This window comes from Silene latifolia, chromosome Y (assembly GCF_048544455.1).
Source record: "Silene latifolia isolate original U9 population chromosome Y, ASM4854445v1, whole genome shotgun sequence".
Lineage (NCBI taxonomy): Eukaryota > Viridiplantae > Streptophyta > Magnoliopsida > Caryophyllales > Caryophyllaceae > Silene > Silene latifolia.
In genome coordinates, this window is record NC_133538.1 from 331,128,086 (window position 1) to 331,148,555 (window position 20,470).

Genomic DNA, 20,470 nt, shown 5'->3' on the forward strand with positions numbered 1-20,470 from the left:
TCAGTTGACAGTAAAATATTACTTCCCAATTGTATTCTATATAATGAGACTTAAACATGTGATCATCATGATCAACAGTCGTGATCGCATTATTGTCGGAGGACACATATTCCAGCACAGTTTATCTAGGATTGTGAGTAGTTACTCCTTATGAGACATGTTACATCAATATGCATAAATATGAACTTGGTCTACTTAATACCTGTATGCATTCGGTTTGTGGTTTGTTGACACATGTGGTAGAGGTCCCCTTTTCTCATTTTACCCATAAACCTCACATAGCCAAATTGCCCTCTGTCGCATAAGCTACATACTATATTTAGCCTACCTTATCCGAGCTAGTATTGGTAATTGTGGAAATGTATTCATTGCATTTTGGTTATATTACACATTATGAGAAGGTTGGTGAAATGTTGGAAAGGAGGAAAGAAAGAAAAAAAAAATGAAAAAAAAGAGAAAAAAAAATGAAAAGCAAGTTCGTCCTTGGTCGGTCGACTGGACTTATGGGTCGATCGACCGTGCACTGCAGTAGCGAAAGAAAATTCGAAAAATCGAATAATTCAAAGTCTTTATTAAATGGCGATTTTTGCTCCCATGTTGTATTTGTATCTTGTGGGGAGTTGACTAATTGTGGAAATTGTGAGATTTGTGCTTCTAATTGGCACCGTTATGTATCGATTGATCTTGAGTAAGAAAGTGGATGTTGTTATAATTTGGATCCGTAGTTACTAGCTTAGCTTTAACTCCTCTATTCCAAATTTATCTTAGCCCCTTATTACCCATTACCTCACATATCCATATTTACCTCGGCATGTGTCATGGTCATTTGTTTGTTTGGAATGCATATGTACGGTTGTAGAGATTATTTTCATATTAGATTGCAGGCATGTTCTTATAGGTCGTAGTTAGGTGAGTGTCATTACAAAATTACTTCTTTCTATCTTTTAGATATATTCACATGTGCTTATGTATGATATGAACAACCCGTGAGAGTCCATAATGATAAGTCTCTATAGTTGACGGTTCAGCAATTTTTAACGACTACATAACTCGTTTGTGTGATTTATATTACTAATTGACTGTTAATTTGTAGCATTAAACTGGTTTAGGCTTTATAGATGCATTTCGCTCTGAGATTGAACTCGTTCCAATTAGGTTTTAAGATCGAGTATAGTTCTTTCTTGGGGACAAGCAACGGTTTGGTTTGGGGAAGTTTGATGCGTGTCATTTATATGATGTTTTACACCTTATTTTACACGCATTTCAGAGCTCAAATATGTAGTTTATGCTAGTATTTTTCCTATTTCCGTCTACTTTCGTGTTTTTGTGTAATATTGCAGAAATGTGAAGAATTCAGCGGAAAATGAGCCGAATCCGTCCCCGAGTATTTATCATAGGACTTTACATCAAGTAAAGACTCAGGAAGTGAACTTGGTGTGCATCTCAAGGCCTAAAAGATAGCAAAAGCATGGGTGCGTACAAGTTGCAAATCTTAAACAGGCGAAGAAGTGCTTCTTTGCATTACAGCCTTATTCAGATGGCTATATCTCGAGTTCTAGATCAGATAATCGACTGACTCCACTTGCAGGTGAAATTTTATCCTCTTAGCTTTCCAACACCGTGTAGAACGCCTGATTTGACCAAGTAACGAAGAAATGGCATCTGTTTTAAGGTCGTTGTGCGCTGCAGAATTCGTAAGAATGCATTACTGTACAGCACCCTTGGTCGATCGACTGGTCCCAGTGGTCGATCGATCACCCCACGATCTGACGCGCAAAATTAAGAACGAGAATTAGAAAGCTGATGTGACCATAATTAGCGCATATTTAGCCCCCAAATTAGCCTTGTTCCCATGCTTTTTAGTGCATATTTGGGTCATTTATTGTCTTTAGTTCTTTGTTTTGCATATTCTTTGAGATTTTGATCCCTTGGTAGGAAAGGAGTGCAAATCTTGCATTTTCATGGCAAAATGAGACTAAATTGATTGAATTTAATGACCAAGCATCAAGGAGAGACAAGATTAGAAGGCCTTTGTACATATTATAGTAGATGAGCAATGTTGAGAAAGGATCCTTGCATCCCCGAGGAAAACCGCAAGGATTTTGTAAAGAAAAGGGAAGAAAAGAAGAAGAAATATTACTGAGGTACAATCCGTGCGGTTTCTCCACAATCCGCCCGTCCTCCACAGCACAATCCGTGCGTTTTCTCCTTAAGACGCCCGGGTTTGCAGCCACCAGAATCCGCCCGGATTCACCTGAAGACGCCCGTGTTCCACCGCCAGAATCCGCCCGTCCCGACTCCAAAACGCACGGATTCCTGTACAGCACAATTTTGTCTTCTCCAAGCTACAAAGAAAGAAGCCCTTCCATCGAAAAATACCGGCTCCTCCCTGCTCAATCTAAAAAGTATAATTACTAGTTTAGCCTTTAGTTAACCCTAATGCATCCACCTAATTTCCACTATAAATACCCCATTAGTCTAATTAGAAGAGCATGTTCTTCTTATCAATAATTAGTGTAGTTAATATCAATCAAATCTCTCTTTAGTATTGTAATCAACAATTAATCAAGTTCTAATACAAGTTTTATTTCCTTAATCTCTCTTTTGTCCATCCTTTATTTTGGGTAATTGAAGATTATTTGGGTTATTATTCGGAGATTGACAACCTCTCAATCAAGCATCAAATAGTTCTTTTATTCTTTGCTTTATTATTAGAATCATTAGTAGGTATAATTCTCTTAATCCCTCTTTAATTATTGTTAATTACTTTCATTTATTCATCATGTTTCCTTTTGTTAGTATGATTGACAACCTTGCTAGCATGATCAACATGATAATGAGTGAGTAGTCTCTTAGCTAGGGTTAATGGGTAATTAGGGGAAACCAACATGGGGAATGATTCGTGCTTTAATTAATATGCTTTCATGGTTTATTTGCTTGCTTTTTTTTATCTCAACTCATGCACATGTTATGTTTGATGAAATGTGAGCCTATAAATTCTTGCATTTTTTACCCATCACCTATCTTTTCAATGAGACTTGTAAGACATAAACCAACTCGAGTCTCATTATACCATGCATGTTGTTGAGTAGGGAAGACTAAGTCGACTTGTAGGTGTTGTACAATCTAATCGATTCGGCTCCGGGACCCAAACTTTCCTAGGATTGTAAGATATAACCCAACTCAATCCATCACAACAATTATTGCTTGCTTATAATTTGAGAACATGTTTGTATGATCAATTCCCATGAATCCCCTATGACCCCATGACACCCTAGTGCTTTTTATCAATTGTTTACAACCCTTTTAATTCATCTTACTTATTTACTTTCTTTGCTATTTAGTTTAGCGACCTTCTACATCAACCCAAATTGTGACACCCCTAAGACACCACTAGTTTCAATAGAAATCTCATCTCAATTCCCGTCCCTTGGGATCCGACCTTTACTTGCCTCATTACTAATTGTAGAGTTGTTTGTGAAGCTATAAATTGTGTTTTGATTCAGACGTGACCCAACGACCACATCTATTTAATTGTGAACACGAAACGGACCGATCAAAAATGGCGCCGTTGCCGGGGACGGTTTTTACTTGATTTAGATTTTCTTTTATTGTTATTAGTTGTGTCTTTCTTTGCCTTGGGGAAGTAAAACTCCTCAAGGTTTGTTCTAATTGTTTTCGAGTTGTTTTATATTTTGCATGTCTAGAAGGTCACAAGGTGATTTGTTACCTTTTGACCGTGAAATTGAAAGAACCTTGACAAACAATAGGAGATTTTCTAGAAGGAACTTGAGAGGTATTAGTGAGGTTGTTCAACCAACTATTGAGTTCATCAACCCTTTTGCAAGAGAAGGTGAGGAGAACCCATTACAAAATACCCCACAAAATCAACCTACAATGCCTAAGTTTTCATCACATTTCGTACCCACCGAGGAGAGCCTACCCAACGGTACTCCCACACGACAACATCTAACCGGAAATTTTATTGCTAAATCCGCCTTTATCCAATTAGTCGAAAGGAGCCAATTTGGGGGGATGCCTAGTGAAGACCCTCATTCTCAGATGGAAACCTTTTGTTGAAGGATAAGTATATCTATATACTTAACATATTCATATATGTTTTAATTTAATTTGTCATAAAATTAACTAATGATCTTATGCATGCAAACAAATAAATAAAATAAGGACGAAACATTCATTCTTACATTGGATTTTCGGTTCAAATGGGCACAAGAGAGATCACCTTTCTCTCTTGTTCTTGTGCTTTCTTTAGTGGAAGAACTAAGATCCAAGTATAGGATCTCTCCCAAAGCTTTATACCCAAGGCACACACTTAATTAAATTAAAATTATAAATACTAGTACAATATTAATCTTGTAAAAATTGACCCAAAAATATTATAGGAGACTTAATATTTTCGGTTTATGGGAGGAGGAAGAAGGAAGCTTTTTATCTCTCTAAAACTCAATTTTTAGAATAATGAAGAATGAATGATACACTACTAACATTTTGGTGTATTATTAGGTAAATAAATGGTTTTTCATCTCAAAAACCGGGTGGAAGAGGGGGGATTAAGGGAGCCAATGCATGCTTTAGTTGTTCTTTACAATAAGCATTAGGTTTGCATGGCTAGTGACTAGGGTAATCATCATGTTTACCACTCAATTAATAAACACAATACTATCCTTAATCCTCCCCTAATTTCGGTACATATATGTAAAATGGGATCCATTTTATTTTTGTCAATTTGTCAATATGTCACATGTCACATGTCACATAAAATTGCTATGTATTTTTAACATATTAAAAATCAATGTATTAATAAAAATACGTCATATACAAAAACCGACTTAGTAATTCACAATTACTTGTACCAAAATATTTTACCAATTATAAATCACAATAAATTGTATTTTCAATAATTCATTCAATTTTAATTGTTTCTTTAAACAATAATTTCATCTGAGTAATAATACAATTCGATTACTCAGACCGTATCTCATTTAATCATATTATAATGAAATACGTAAATATTACTTCCAAAATCGTCCGTCAATTTTAAATAAATTAATTGACCCGTAACGTTATACGATCAATTAATTAATCAATTAAGAGTGTTGCCCTATAGGTATGACCTAGGGGATCAACTGATCACCACCGTCGCACGACAGTAATGTCAAACTCTAGTCAGCCAATCATTACTGATATATGTTGATCAGTTGACAGTAAATATTACTTCCCAATTGTATTCTTTATAATGAGATTTAAACATGTGATCAGCATGATCAACAGTCGTGATCGCATTATTATCGAAGGACACATATTCCAACAATCTCCCACTTGTCCTCGACAAGTGTGCGTCACCAATTCTCTTGTCCTATTACTACCTCCCACTCAATGCAAGGTGTCTTTCAGGTCGTACTTGCAAGTGATCATATCGAGAGTGGTTTCCTCGATCTGGAGAATAACTGATTGACCGGATTTATCCACAATGGATACATTCCGAGCGTGGCCACGCATTTCCAGTTCATTACTCCTCGAGTGGCCCTGAGATATTGTTATAACCCTGACTAGGGCTGGACAATTCCTATCGCACTCATTCGCTTCAACTAGCCACAGCCATCATAACCCAAAATATGCGCATTTGACCCCATTTACGAAGGTCGTTGTAACGCAAATCAAAGTTAATCTGAAACTGTGCCATCTTAGGCGAATAGTCTTTAGTCAAAAGAATCGACTCATTTGAATACTATAGTAGCTCTCGCCACGACCAGGATATATAAATTTGCCAGAACTCTATAAGCGGTCATAAGGCTCGACAAAATGTTCCTAACAGTCTGCCTATGTGATCGACTAGTCATCTCTCATGACTCTATGGCACTTGAACTTGCCATCAATCGCATCACAGTCTAGTCACTTCGAGACATCACCTCATACAAGTGACTATGGGCAAATACAATGTTAATCCACGTTCACTTTAACGGGGTTCAATTTGTCTTCACAACCCGTTTGGATATAACAATGTATTAGGTGAGTTAATGGTAACTCAAACGACAAATGTCGACATCACACTCGGGTAGTCAATACCATATTACAACCTTGTGATGCAAATCGTAAGTGTATAAACACTTGTTGATTGCAATATAAGTTTAACATGTCATGTGTCCATGTGTTCAAACTTCTTAATCGTATTATCCTTTAAATTCATGTTATCACTCATAGCATAAACCTTACCAAGTGCACATCAAGGTTCCCGACCTTGGTTTCGGTTCTTTATCTTGAAAGAACTTCCTTATCGATTATCACATAACGAACGAAATTGTGGTGAATGATATAACTTGTACTGATCAAGTACTCCATCCACACACAATGCACTAGGTACATGTTTTGTAGAGTCTTGCAACAATTTGTCAAGATGATTAGCCTAGCACTTCTTACAAGTCCTAGCATAGTTAGGAAAGATTAGTTTTGCGTAACTTCTTATTCAACTAAGTATCTTTCCAAAACTTCTTATTTCTCCTTTAAGCTTGAAAGGCTTAGGATTCTCATAAATCCTTACAAGTGCTCGGATTTTCTACAATATGTGCAACCTCTTGACACATAACAGAGCATTTTATCAAACACCGAAATCGCTCATTGGATTCTACTCGAGAATTCATGACGTTTCTTTTATGGTTCACCAATGAATCATCATGCTCTTATGCATATGATTCACCATTGGACATGTGCATGATTATTCTAATGGCGGAAACATTAGTTACTAATAATCATGAGATCAACCGTTTATAGGTTCAATGAACGACCATGACTGCTAATGGCAATTCCATTTTCATCTACATGAATAACCTATGTGTATGTTGATATGATGTGTATCTCTTAATACTAATCCAATATTTCTTGTCGTAATTGGATTCATCATAGTCCAAATTCATCCAGAATTGAAAACTCAAATACTTCTTTGTGAAGGAAGATATTAGCTCGTCATTCCTAACGAGTAATAAGTTGTAAACATTCGAGGATGGATGACTCCCACTAAATCCCATGTCTTCACATGATAATTTGTAAACTCCCACTTAATTCCACATGTTTCGAAATTTATTACTTAATCGAAAACATTTCAAAATTGGAAAGTATGTTGCTTTGCAAAGTTATTAAGATGAAGCCATATATGTTCCCATCATATCCTTTCAAAATTCCTATTTCGAAGAGGTCTCATCTTAACCTTATGGAAAGAGATTTTAAATCTCTAACACATTCATGTCATAATGATGTGTGGCAATGTCATTTATTAAATATGAGTAATATCTAATACACATCCTTCAAAATATCCCTTTTAGAAGGAGGTTTAACCAATTCATTTTCATAATGAGGTTAAGTAATGACATCTGCGTGGTTTAAAACTTTGGCTATTGAAGATATCGGTATATCAATCCTTGCAACCTCTAGTCATAAATATCGCTTATTACTAGGATGTTACATTGATTCATTTAGGCTCTTAAGTAAATCTCAATGTTGAAACTATTGGTCAAAATTTATCATAAACTAGTCAAAACCCTTGTTAAGACTTTACATTAGTCATTTTGTTCCAAAACTTTCTTTTGGTCTCCTCGTGTAGTTATCTTGAGAACATACTCTTATGATTACTTCACTTGGTCTCTTTAGTCATATAGAACTTACTTGAGACCATAGATCTCATCTATTGGGTATACTATGTGAATAGATATACCCTTCATTCAAATCATTCTACCTTGCGTAGATCTCATTTACACAAGTACACAATATATCTTGCCTTGTGTGTTGTGTCCTCATTTTTCTCCCACTCTATCTTTAGAATAAATACACTAGAGATTCAAAGATAGCATATGAGACACAAATAATGATGTTGAAGTTATAAGGAGAACTATCTCATAGATTGACTAATAGTTTTAGATTTCATATGTGTACTTGGTGATTGACATATTAAGAGACTTCGTAGACTCAAGGTTACTTTGTAAATGATCATACACAAGCCTTGAGCATGTGGACATATAATGAAACCCGTCATTATATTTATCTATTAAATCACTTTAAGTTATATGTTTCTAAGAGTAAGCATTTAAACATGAATTTTAGAACAAAAGGATAAAATGATAAAACGGGTGACTTGGGTTGCAAACCAAGTCACCATTATCCAAAATACAACCCATTATCCAAAATACCTTTCCATGTCGAACACGGAAACTTAAGGTTCTAAAATTCAAAACATGAATAAAATAAGACAATAAAAAGCGAAGCTCCATGAAAGCTATTCCTAGCTCCTTGATGGTTTCTTAAGCTTGCTTTTCTTTTCCTTTGTCTTTGCTTGGTGGAGGCCCTATTTACAATAAAAAAAGGGACATACATTATCACAACTTTGTATCACAATACCATAGTTGAATTAGAAACATAAAAGAAAGGATAGTCATTTACCTACTGGAGTAATCTTTCCAGCCTTAATATCACCAAGGTTTTGGAACAATTTCTTTTCCAATGTCCCATACCATTACAATAATGGCATTTATCAAGAGGACCCTTCTTGATTTTTGAAGTGCTAGCTTCACAAGTCCTAGCTTTGGTGAAAGTGGGAGCTTGCTTCTTACCCTTCCCCCCATTCTTCTTCAACTTCCCCTTACTCTTAGTGCTTATGTTAAGCACATCCTTGAGTGGGTTCACATTTAATCCCATGTCCCTTTTGGCTTGCACAAGTAACTTGTGCAATTCTTCAAGAGACACATCCTTGTCTTGCATGTTAAAATTCACCCGGAATTGAACATACGCTTTGACTTTGGACAAGGAGTGTAGAATCCTATCTACAATGAGTTCTTTGGGGATTTCAACCTTTTTAATTTTCAAGGTCTCGACAAGCTCCATAAGTTTGAGCACATAAGGGCTAACCTTTTGGCCCTCTTTGAAGTCGAGATCAAAGAATGCCGCGGCCGCCTCATATTGGATGATCCGTGGAGTTTGTGAAAACATTGTCACAAGCTTGGAGTAAATCTCATTAGCGTTGCCCATTTTAAAGGCTATCCTTTGGAGATCCGCCTCCATCGCAAATATCAAGACATTTTTCATTGCGGCGGACTTTTTTTGGTAAGCCTCATATGCTTCCCTAGTGGCGGCGGTCGACCTAGTAGTAGGTTCGGGTGGAGAGGCCTCGGTAAGGTAACGAAGCTTCTCGTCACCTTGGGCGGCTAATTTGAGTTGGGCATCCCAATCTGAGAAATTTGACCCATTCTTTTCAAGTTTACATCAATCCATGAAGGATCGGAGCCATGATGTATTAGCGAGAGGCGTGGCGTTAAGGGTTGGTTTTGCCATTTGTGCACCTTTTTATACCATTGTAATGACGATTTCAAACCATGGTTTTCACAAACCATTTCAAAATACCCTTTTATGTCGTCGTAATGGCCGTTTCAAACCTCGGTCTGTCGATGACCGTTGCATTCTCAAAGCGCCCTTTTACGCCGTCGTAATGACGAATTCTATCCTCGAATTTTCAAAATTCGAAATCAGTTTTCAAACAAAAGTGTTTTTCAAACCGTCGTAATGACGATTTCAACCCGTGCAACTTTTCAAATTTCAAATCTCGTTTTCAAAATCAAATTTGGCTTTTCTAAGCCGTCATAATAACAATTTAAATTCTCACACTTTTCAATTTGCATACCGTCTTTCAAAGGTCAAAACGGTTTTTTAACCCGTCGTAATGACGAATTCGATCCTCACAATTTCCAATTTCATGTTTTGAAAATGATTTTAGCCGTTTTCAAATTCCAAATCAAAAATCAAATCAAAAATCAAAACATTGAAAACAAATTTAACTGTTTTCAAATCTCGAATCAAAAATCAAATCATTTGAAAGCAAATTTAACCGTTTCCAAATTCCAATTCAAAAGCAAATATTTGAAGACCAGTTTAACCATTTTCAGATTTTCAAATTCAATTTCGAATCATTTGAAAACAAATTTAACCGTTTTCAAATTTCAATTCAAAATCAAATCTTTGAAAACAAATTTAACCGTTTTCAAATTTAAAATCCAATTTCAAATCATTTGAAAACAAATTTAACCGTTTTCAAATTTCAAACCATTTGAAAACAAATTTAACCGTTTTTAAATTTCAAATTCAAAATCGAATCTTTGAAAACAAATTTAACCGTTTTCAAATTTTCAACCCAATTTTAAATCCTTTGAAAACAAATTTACCCGTTTTCATGGCCATTGTGATGACGATTCCAAATTATTCAATTCTAGATTTTCAAATCCGTGATTAGGAATTTCAAAAACCGTCTTCGGAAACAAAACATTGTTTTCAGAGCCGCCGCAAACTCAAACTCAAACCGTCTTTTGAAAACAAACCTAAGACAACCCTTTCAACTGGTCGACCTTTTGAAGATCCATACTCTTCAGAAGCCGTCCATAGAACGACAAATGAAAATTTTTGAAAATTTTTATTTTCGAAAATTTTAGTCCACCTTTTCGATTCTGCCTCGAGTCGATTTCAAGTCAAGTTGTCTAGAAAACGTTGAGTCTCCGCCGGAGTTAGTACCTACCTTCTGGTCTAGGTCATATCGCCTAATTGTTAAGACATCTTCAATGGCGTTAGCAGAGTCAAAACCTCTCGGGTATTAAACCTGTCTTTACCCCACATTACGGGTCAAAGGTCAAGTTAGTGTACGTGTCTTGTCTAACGGCGTCACGACATCAACAAACCTCCAAATCTCTTTAGAAGTCGTCTGTCTAGGCACCACTATGCCAAAGTTAACACTCGAGTCTAAGTTCAATATCATGCAACAAGAGTTCAAACACAAGAGGTCATTCACGATCTTTAATGAACTCATAACCTGGTCACACTGTCGCGTCTTCACGACAAAACTGCCTTTTATACATGTGTGTCGCACTTGCATTTGTTTGTGAAATACCTTGCCAAGACAAGTTATAACGCCTATCGTTATGTCAAATAGGAATCCCTTGGGTGCCATCAATCGCCAACCAGAAACTCAAGAAGCTGATCAATCTGCATCCGCCATGACTTCTGCTGAGACCAACTACATGGTCCTTCGACTCCGAGCTACCGTGGCTCCTAGCTACCGTGGAAAACTTGAGCACTCATCTCTCCCAAGTTTGAGGACAAAATGATAACCGAGAATTTTCCCTCTTCTGATTTTGAGCAAAGGGTTAAGCTCCTTGAAAGCCGGCTACTTGCCAATGACAAAACCAACCCTAGTTGGAAAGCAACCAAAACCACTGAAGCCAATTCCTTAGGTGCTCCACCAACCAAAACCAAACGACCTCATAGGTACTTCCCTGATTTGGGTATGCCTTATGCCACAGCCTTGGAAAGGCTAATCTCTAAAGGAAAGCTCAAACCGATTGGTCCAACTTCGGACCCTTTACCATATAAGCGAGGTCAAAGATGGAATAGAAACCTCTTTTGTCAATATCACCAAGGTCGGGGACATGACACTGAAACGTGTCTCCCCCTGAAAGGTGTCATCCATGATATGATCGAAAATGGCAAATTACCTCAACCTCCCTCAACAAATAACAAGAACAACCCTCCAGAAAACCCTATTTGACACAGTCAGGAATCTTCCCCAGTCTGGTCTCATCTCATCTCTATTGACGATGAGAAAATTCATGCAATTGATGAGGATGGCATACAAAGCGCTATAATGATGCTCTCCGTCTCCATCAACAACATATTCTCAAAGCTACAAGTGGCTATCGATGATTGAATACCCGGGTAGCTAATTTGGAGGAGAGGTTTGTTAATACCAAAAATAAACCTAACCATTAAGGAGAAGACCAACCCTCCATTCACCAACCAATAACTTTTGAAAATCACGATTCATCTAATGGTTGGCACACCCATGAACCCACCAACAAAGAACATAAAATTGCCTCACCAAATACCCCTTTAAAATACCAAGCAATTTCCTCAAAACTTCCCATTAACAACAACCAAATCCTTTTTTCCGCTCAGGGTTGACAAAAACAAAACTCACAAAAACATCCCAAAAAACACCAGTGTTGGAACCATGGGAAAACATCAAAGGGTATTCACAGATCTGGGAATAACATATGGCACGCTCTGAGGATACTTGCTTCAGAAGGAATGCTCCAACCCATTGGTCCGACTCCGGACAAACCCGAACACAAAAGAGCCTGATCCTGGGATGGTAATGCCTTTTGCCAATACCATCAAGGCAAGGGCCATGACACCAAAACCTGTTTCAAACTCAAGCATGTCATTCAAGATATGATTGAAGCTGGCAAAATCATAATTGCACCTCTGAGTCAAGACAATCCTTCTGGATGTCTCAAGTCAAACAGCAAGGTTGAACGTTCTCAAAGGACATTCACTAGACTCAACACAACCTATGCCGCAACTCTTCAAAAGCTTATGACTAAAGGGAAGCTACAACCAATCGGGCCCACTCCGGACCGCTTGAATGCAGGAAAACCCGTTTCTGGGACGGCAATGCCTATTGCCAATTTCATCAAGGAAAAGGTCATGATACTGAAACATGCTTCAAACTGAAACATGTTATTCAAAACATAATCGACAACCATGAACTGGTAGCTTCATCCTTAGGCCAACCAAGTGATGAAAACAACCCTAATGAACATCTCTTTCTGCAAGGAGATGAGATCCTCATTGACTTTTGTCCTCATATCATCCCCAACCACGAGAGTGAAGTGCTCAAGTGGGTCAATGCTCAAGACCAGACATTCAAGCCGCTGGATGCTGCGAAGGAGACCTTCGAGGAGGAAAATGATGATTAAGAGTCCGTAACTACGATTGAGTCTAAGTACGAGTCCGAGTCTTAGGCTTTCTCATATCTATCATAGTGTCCGTCCTTTTATTCCTAAGTGACAAACTGGGGGCTGTCCCCATGAGTCACACGTATTCATCGAGTCTGTGATAACATCTTATTTATCTAAATAAAATCACGATTTCCAACTATCATATATTCTCCACTTTACCATTTCCCTTTGACAACGAGAATTGATTTGAGAATTGATTTAAAACAAACAACATGTTCCAATTCAATGCGAGTACACTCGAGTGACGTTCCGTACCGAGTAAGAAGAGGACTCGAAACTCCGTGTCCATTCTCTTTACCTATTCCATGTCTAACAATAGAAATCTTTCACTAGCACCCAATTTCGAACGAGCTTTTATCAAAGGGATTCTACGACGAACCCAGATAACAAACCAGAACATCTCCTTGTTCATGATCAATGATGGAAGGCAAGCCCATTCCCCACAAAAAACATCCCATCACCAAGTATTAACCTTTCACCAACAGGTACATCCCCATATGCACCTTTACCTTCCTCGAACGACGGACGGTAAAGAACCAATAGATCCAAGCCAAAACAAAGGCGAAAACCAAAGCCAAAGCGAAAGCCAAGGCTAAAGCCAAATAAAAAAACAAAATAGTGAAATTCAAATTCGCTATTTTCAAATGTCAAACGACAGAATAAAAAACCGTCCTTTACAAATCATAAACACAAAATAGTGAAATTCAAATTCGCTATATTCACAAATTTCAAACGACAGAATAAAAAAAAACCGTCATTCTCAAATCACAAACACAAAATAGTGAAATTCAAATTCGCTATTTTCACAAATTTCAAATGACGGAATCAAAAACCGTCATTTTCAAATCACAAACACAAAATAGTGAAATTCAAATTCGCTATTTTCACAAATTCCAAACGACGGAATTAAAAAACCGTCCTTTTCAAACAAAAACGAAATAGCGAAATTCAAATTTGTTATTGTCTCACAATTCCACAAGACGGAATTAAAATCGTCCTGTTCAAACAAAAATTAAATAGCGAAATTCAAATTCGTTATTTTTCCACAATTTCAAATGACAGAATTAAAAACCGTCACTTTTCAAACCTCGGACCAACAAGTCCAAAACACCAAGTCCAGGACCAACAAGTCCAAAGCCCAGGACCCATGAGTTCAAAATACAAAGTCCAGGACCAACAAGTCCAAAGCCCAGGACTAACGAGTCCAACACACCAAATCCTGGACCGACATGTCCAAAACACCAAACACCAAACACCAAAACCTCAACCAACACTGCTTCACACCTAAGTCCTTCTAGAGACTGTTATGGAGAACTATCTAAGCTTCTAAGGATTCCCCTCAAGCTCGTAATATCACACCTTAACCTTTACGGTCCAGACATGGGAATCTGATCCCACATTATTTACCAACCATTTCGTGCTCAGGCCACATCAAGCTTGAGACCCCATTCCGCACCACATTACAAAACGTAATCCATCGGCCTTAACACCAGAAATACAAACTCTAGATTTTTATCTGTCGAACAAACCATTTATTACAAGGCTTCACATTTCATAATGTCAAAGCCATTTCCACCTTGACCCAGATACGGAGTCTTCAAAAAACATTGCTCCCTGGAACGGGACATGCACATTTCATTCTTAGAGTCCACTTTTTAGTGTGCTCACGTAACAAGAAACATTTTCACAAACTATGTCTCTTCGATTCATGATCAAGAGGGAATTCTCTCCATTCATCCTTTTGGTCACCAAACGAAATTTAACGTCATGACCCTGAATCCAGATTTTGACGTCATCACCAAGCTCCACATTCCATAATCTTGACGAAGCCATTTTCACCCTGACTCAGATACGGAGTCCTCGAATGCTTTGTTACCGAGAATGGGACATACCCAATCTATCCTTAGGGTCCATTTTTTAGTGTGCTGACATGATAAGGAACATTTTCACAAATTACACCTCTTCGATTCATGATCAAGGAGGAATTATCTCAAATCAATTTCTCGAGTCACCCAATGGAGTTTACCGTCGTGACCCTCACACTTTAAGGTCCTAACAACTCGCTTAGGCACACATTCATATGAGTCACCAAACGGAATTTACCGTCGTGACCCTTACACTTTAAGGTCCTAACAACTCGCTTAGGCACACATTCAGAACTACGATCTGGTTTGATTTTGCACACACGCGAATATGTAGGCAGTCCTATTCCAAGGGCACAACCGCATACTCCTTTCACAACATTTTCAATTTTCAATCCTAAATAACTAGTTCAGAACTACGATCTGGTTTGATTTCGCAAACACGCGAATACGTAGGCAATCCTATTACAAGAGCACAACCACACCCCCACACACATTCAATTTTCACACCTTCAATTTGCAACCCATTGCACACACACACTCAGAACTACGATCTGGTTTAATTTTGCACACACGCGAATACGTAGGCAGTCCTATTACAAGGGCACAACCGCATACTCCTTTCACAACATTTTCAATTTTCTATCCTCAATAACCAGCTCAGAACTACAATCTAGTTTGAATTCTCAAACACGCGAATACGTAGGCAGTCCCCCAACGAGGACACAACCGCATACCCCTTTCAATCTCAACCATCAACATCAATCCTCAAATACAGCCCACCCAACTGCAAAAATTAATCTTATACCTCTTTACTGGGGGCTTCTTCCCTAAGACGTCACCCATTCCGTATTTTGTCAAATTCCCACCTTCTCACTCTGGGGGCTTCTCTTTCGAGACGCCACCCATTCCATGTTTTGTAAAATTCCCACCTTCTCACTCTGGGGGCTTCTTTTTTGAGACGCCACCCATCCTTTATCCTCAAACATCTTTTGAGTCTCAACTACAGTCCAAAATAAAACCGCCCATAGCCTAGTGCTCGGTTCGGACGATGACAAGGTCTTGGTTCTGCTCTCCGAATCATCATGCCTCAGGTAGAGATCTCAAACAAGCAAGCGAAGGCAAATGTGTCTGGAGAAGATAATCAATTCGTGTTCCCCAGCCAAGCGGACCTTCTACCTCAGCGATTTGATAAGCGTTGTCACCTTTTCTTGTCTAAGGAGTTGCACTTACGTATGCAAAGTCTGTCAAACTCACCCTCGTGTCGCGTCGAACTTGAGCTTGCATCATGCTCACGATTGTCTGCTTGTCAGTCTGCCAGTATGAATCTGTGTGAGTCAATGTCGCAATGGTCACGTGTCTCCAATCTATCAACTCACGGATCTACAAGCAACAAGACTCAATTTTAAGCTTCACAACCTTCGAAACTCCTATATCCCTCACATGAGATATTACATGCTAGTTTCTTACGTGCTAATTTCTTACATGCTTATGTGCTCATGTGCTTATATACTTGCGTGCTACGAGTTTGTCTATGCGACTGCGGATTTGTGTGGTCACTAACCATGCAGGTAATCTTGAGAAGACAAACTCACTCCAACTGAGTACTGGGTTATTTCCAGCAAACGGCGACCCGTCAAGTCCAAGGGGTTCAGCCACATCAATTACATGGCATACGCTACCATCCAACGAGCAACAACTTATATCCTCGACGAGTCCTGAGAAGTTTCTAACTCCCCAGCGAGTGCCTATTTTCAAATGGATCTCACATAGGTCTTTCAAAGATCCTCACAACATCATTCATGATCCGGACGCAACGCTCTCCCTAAATGGTTTTCCAGAGAGCATTGCTTAGATGATTTATCCTCACGGAGTTCATTTAGGACCCCATCAAGTTGAAGTTCGTTTCTCCCTAGCCGAACCTATCAACGTCAACTTGGTTGGAAGTCATTACCAGACAATATCTCGAAATAAGCCCGATGTTTCATGCTATTTCCCACAGTTGATCATTCGACCTTCAACTTGGCTGGTGAGCCTCAAAATGCACCTTCAACATAGCTGGCGGGCCTTTGCACGCACACAAGGAGAAATTCAAGGACATATCCCGAAGATGCCTCAGGTATGACTCCTTCCTATGGCTGGCGAGCCTCAAAACGCATCTTCAACACCGGCTGGTGAGCCTTTGCGCGCAAATAACTCAAGGACATATCCCGAAGATGTCTCAGGTATGACTCCTTCTTATGGTTGGTGAGCCTTTATACGTAGTCTAATGGACTTTAAACGAACCGAATCGTAAGTCGACAGACTCTAAAATTTTCCCGACGGCAGGTCCTTGACTCGAATCCTCGAGTTGTCTCGACGTCGCCCTTCCCGACGGCAGGTCCTTGGCTCAAACCCTTTTGAGTCGCCTCGAAGTCGCAATGGTCTTCAGGTTGTAATCTTCGATTGACCTGGAGGCTATATTTTAACTTTCGCCCCGTCCAAGCCTCTGTCAAAGTGGGGGCTCTGTAGATACCCAGTATCTGCACCTCCCGAAAACCACCCGATGATGATCGGACTGTAATGTGTTTTTGATATACGTGCGCGGATTGGCTATACATGAGACGGTTTAATGCACTACTCGAATATGAAAAATGATTTCAAAGGTTTTCTAACTTCATTTGAATTAAAATAACACTATTTAGAGTTAAAACCGTCTTCGGACCTAAAACCGACTCAGAAACCCGCAACTCGAGTCAACCCAAATCCCGAATGTCAAAAATAATGCCATGAATACCTTTATCATGTCATTTCCATTAAAATAACCCTAATTAGAGTCAAAACCGTCTTCGGACCCAAAACCGACTCAGCAACCCGCAACTTGAGTCAACCTGAGTCAAACCAAATCTCGAATGTCGAAAATAATGCCATGAATGGTTTTATCTTGCTATTTGCATTAAAATGACCCTAATTAGAGTCTAAACCGATACTGGGCCAAAAACCGACTCGAAACCAGAGTCAAAGACACAAAATAACTACCCCAAATATTACCCAAGATCAAGCTTACACGGCTAACCAACCATCAAAGACCACAAATCACAACCAACAAAACATTGGTTACACTACTACAATTTAAGGCTATGAGAACGCCACTTAGAGAACGGTTGGTAACGGAACTGCTCTTTTTTTTTTTATGTTAGGCAGGCAATTATGAATTCTAAATAGAACAGTTATTGGGTAGAACCGTTCTTATAGATAAACAAAGAGAACGGGTTGGTTTGACCAACCGTTTTCATTCAAACTAGAACTTTCATTCACACCGCTTCATAATCTGCACCGTTCTCATTCATCTGTCAAAGAGAACGGCTCCGTTCCCAACCGTTCTCCTTCATAAATCCCTAATTAATTCAATCAAATAAAAACTTGGCGTTTACACTTCTACGTACTGCACCCTAATTGTTTCCTTCGCACAGTTTGATTATCACCATCGCAAATTTTATTTTCAATCAAATTATGAGTTGCCCCTTCTTGTCAGTGCTTGCTCGTATTCCGGCCACCGCCTTATTGTCGTTGGTCACTATGATCGTTGCAGGGATCTTGTTGTGTTCAGAGTGCAGTGCGCTGCATTAAGTCTTCTGCTTGCTTTACTGAAGATCATTCCAAGGCCAAAGCCTTCCCCTTTATTAGGTTGATATTATTGCATTAGCTGTTGGATATTCTGATGCCACTCCTGGCCAAATAAAGCTTAAGTCCGCACACAACTCTTTGTGAGACCCTCTCATACAAGTATCACGGATTCACTTTTCATCCCATTAGAATCAGTTGCCTTGTAAACTCATCACGTCAAATTGGTGACGCGGGACTATGAAAGATTCAGTCCAGTTGATGGAATGTGGAACTCGATCATAGTCCTGCTCGGGTAATTGATCAGTCAGGTAGCAGTATTCTCGAATAGTGGGGTCTGAAATTGTCATGGTCTACGACTCTATGAGAAGCTGCCACGGGTCTCTGGAGGGTTAGCTGTCGGATTGAGATTGTCTGTTTATAGTTTTTGGCTCACCTTCAGTTCCGTGTTTAGTCCCCTTGCCGTCTTTGTTCTAATAAAAAATCTTTATTTTAACACGTCTTGAACATATAGATTGATGATTGTTACTGCAAAATTCAGTTGAGGGAAAAGAAACCCAGAGAATCGAACTCGAGAAATTTGAATCCAGCAAAGAAAAATAAATTTTAGCCATGTTTATGACCTGAATCATCTGTGTATTGTCTATTAAGACTAGCTACTTTATCAGATTAAGATGTGCTTGATTTTACTTCTATTCTGTTTGTCAGTCTCTTTTTGTTGCAACTTCTCTGTGTTTGTCAATCTTCATGCTCCAAAAGAGCTGCTCTATCAGTTTTTAAAACAAGTGCCCATATCCCATCTATAGTGTCAAATTAAATATATTTGTAATATTAGTTTCTTTGTTTTATTATATAGACCAATATGGATCGTACGTGGATGATGGATGGGAAAAGAGGTGATCCTAAATATGATGCCGGTTTAGCTGAATTTTATGAATTCGTTAGAAAGAATGTGAAAGACAAGTCTAATATGCCATGCCCTTATGAAATGTGTCTGAATATCAAATATATGAGCTTCTCGGACGTTAAAATCCATTTAGAAAAGAATAAATTTAATTCAAAGTATAAACTTTGGAGGATTCATAGGGAGTCTAGAGTGGTACAGAGAATGGAGGAAAATATGGGAGAGACTCAGATTGAGGGGGGAAGTCTTCCTATAGAAAAAGGTATCGACTCACTGGAAGATTCGAACTGGGATATGAATTATTGTGATATGAATTCTGTGTCCGCTGACGAGTTTGATGACGATGAATTAGAAAAAATATTACGAGATCGGTTAATTGAAGATGGTCTTGAAGAAGATAACCCTTACCTAGATCAAGATCCCGCTGATATAGATGACATTCTAGGTGAAGATGAAGAACCCGATGTTACTAATTTAGATGACATCACAAGCATTGTATTAGAGAAGCTAAAAGATGCTGAAATGCCTTTGTATAAGAGTTGTAAGAATTATACAAAATTTTCAGCAGTTGTTAAGCTATATAATTTGAAAGCAACAAATAGGTGGAGTGATAAAATTTTTACCCACCTCCTCGAATTATTGAAGGACATGCTTCCAGAAGATAATGTTCTTCCTAATCGTACATATGCGGCCAAGAAGATACTTAGAGGAATTGGTATGAAATATGTGAAGATTCATGCATTTCCTAATGATTGTATATTATATCGCAAGGAATATGAGAGTTTCACTCATTGTCCAGTTTGTAGTGAATGGCGATATAAAAAGAAGGAGGGGATCCCAGAAAATGTTTTGTGGTATTTTCCGATAATACCCAGGTTGCGACGACTCTTTGCGAATAAGGAAGATACAAAGTTGTTGACATGGCATAAAAATTTAAAAGTTAATGATGGCAAGTTGAGACACCCGGCTGATGGTTTAGAGTGGCATTGATGCCAAGTATCCCGAATTTGGGAAAGAACCCAGAAATCTTTGACTTGCACTCTGTACTGACGGGATGAATCCTTTTGGGAATTTAAGTAGTCAACATAGTACTTGGCCTGTGCTTTTAGCTATTTACAATTTACCTCCATATGTGTGCATGAAAAGGAAGTATTTGATGCTGTCCTTATTGATTTCTGGTCCCAAAGAACCGGGTAATGATATAGATGTTTACTTTGCGCCCCTTCATGGCGATTTGAGAACACTATGGGATGAAG

General features: G+C 38.5%; 1 protein-coding gene across 1 annotated transcript; it reads left to right on the forward strand.

Moving 5' to 3' along the window:
* Positions 1–19,172: 19,172 nt before the first annotated feature.
* LOC141631400 (uncharacterized) lies at positions 19,173–20,204 on the forward strand. Its single transcript, XM_074444077.1, has one exon. It carries the CDS (start codon positions 19,173–19,175, stop codon positions 20,202–20,204), a length of 1,032 nt encoding a protein of 343 aa, XP_074300178.1.
* Positions 20,205–20,470: the final 266 nt, after the last annotated feature.